At 31.2% G+C, this 1,891-nt stretch overlaps 1 protein-coding gene across 1 annotated transcript; it reads left to right on the top strand.

Annotated features, from left to right (window-relative positions):
* Positions 1-71: 71 nt before the first annotated feature.
* On the top strand, positions 72-1,759 carry LOC109863476 (the record flags this gene model as incomplete). The annotated part of the gene is made up of 2 exons (XM_020443739.1): positions 72-286; positions 407-1,759. Coding segments are annotated over 2 exons (871 nt in total), but the record flags the coding sequence as incomplete, so codon positions are not given.
* Between the last annotated feature and the right edge of the window lie 132 nt (positions 1,760-1,891).

Raw genomic sequence — 1,891 nt, 5'->3', positions numbered from 1 at the left:
TTTTTTGCTCTTTTTCCTGGTAGCTGTAAAGCACTATCATCTTTTAAAAGTTTTAATTTTAAATTTTACAGATATCTGGCAACTGGGGATCAGATTAGTTCGATAGCATTCGCCTATCGAATTGGAGAGTCTACGGCTGCCAGCGTCATAAAAGAAACGTGCCTCGCTTTAATGCAAGTATTAGCACCAAACTATCTTCGACCTCCAACAAGAGATGAATGGATCAATATCTGCCATGGTTATTGGCAAGATTGGAATTTTCCTAATTGTGTAGGATCAATCGATGGTAAACATATTCAAATACAAGCTCCACCGAACTCTGGGAGTTTATACTATAATTATAAGAAATTTTTCAGCATTGTATTGATGGCAGCATGCGATCATAAGTACAGATTTACTTTGGTAGATGTTGGTGCGTATGGTAGCAATAACGACGCAGGAGTATTTTCTCGTTGTGAGTTTGGCAAAGCTCTACAAAACAAAGAACTTGACTTACCACAAGGCACTACGAATTTACCTGGTAGCAAACCAGTACCGTGTTTCTTTGTTGGAGATGACGCGTTTCAATTATCTAAAAATATGATGAAACCCTATGCTGGGCGAAATCTAAATCAAATTCAAAAGATCTTTAATTATCGTCTTTCTCGAGCAAGACGAACNATTGAAAATGCGTTTGGAATCCTAGCTTCACGATGGAGAGTCTTGAGAAAATTCATTGGTTTGCATCCCACCAGTGTCGATAGCATTGTTATGGCATGCATTTGTCTACATAATTTCTTGAAAACAGAAAATGACGAGTTACCAGTGCACAATCGTACTTATTGTCCACCTAATTTTGTGGACTCCGAATCACAAAGCGGTGAGATTTATCTTGGAGAATGGCGAAATGAAGGTGAAAGCTTTCAAGGTCTTGCACCGACATCCGCTCATCGTGCAACAACGGAAGCGTACAAGCAACGAGATACATTAGCGCATTATTTAGTGACCCCAGAAGGTGAAGTTCCGTGGCAGTATACATACANACGGAGAGGTTTCAATTCTGAAGATACTCCAGATGATTGAATAAATATATAAATAGTATCAAATAAATTTTTGTATGTATAAAACTCTGGAACTTTTATACTCACTTTCAAATTTTATAAATAATTATTAACGCAAGCGTCTTAAAATTGAAGGTTTTTGTTTGGAATTATTAAAGTAATAAATAAAATGAATAGTTCAATGTGCGTGTAATGAACAAAGACTTGATTTCTTTTGTATTAAAATTATATTTATTACAAAAATATCAATATTAATTCTTTAGATTAGACATGTTTCTGTCCATCTTAATATAAATATAACATTGCTATTAAACTTGTATTTATAATATATATCTTCTGAAAACAATAATTGAATTTTTCTAATAAAATATATAGATTCAAATGTTTGAATTATTTCTATCTTNCAATAGAAAAACATAACTTAGACTTATTTCTGTAATATCAACGCAATCACAAAATTATAGTCAACGTGTTCTCATGACTTTTCTTTTTTGGGATAAGTTATCCCAATAATGTTGGTAATATCAGTCTTAATATTTATTGTAAGCATTAATGAAAAAAGTATTAAAAATTTCTGATGTTTTTTCCAAAAATATTATGAAAGTTATGTAAAGATAAAATGTAAGTCTGAATACAGATAATGAAACAAATATCAAAATACGACATCATTTTTTGCTGTTTAACATGTAATGCATAATACTTATATATTAAATAAAATATAAGTTTTTTTGTTTAATATAAATCCACTTAATGTGAATTAAGAATTAAAACATTAACATAAAAACTTAAGCTAGAACAACAAGAAAAAACAAAAATATGATAAAAAGAAAAACTTTGGCACATCTTTGCAC

The sequence above is a fragment of the Pseudomyrmex gracilis genome, unplaced genomic scaffold, assembly GCF_002006095.1.
Source record: "Pseudomyrmex gracilis isolate BER0280 unplaced genomic scaffold, ASM200609v1 scaffold_5276, whole genome shotgun sequence".
Lineage (NCBI taxonomy): Eukaryota > Metazoa > Arthropoda > Insecta > Hymenoptera > Formicidae > Pseudomyrmex > Pseudomyrmex gracilis.
This window is presented reverse-complemented; position numbering and strand designations above follow the sequence as displayed.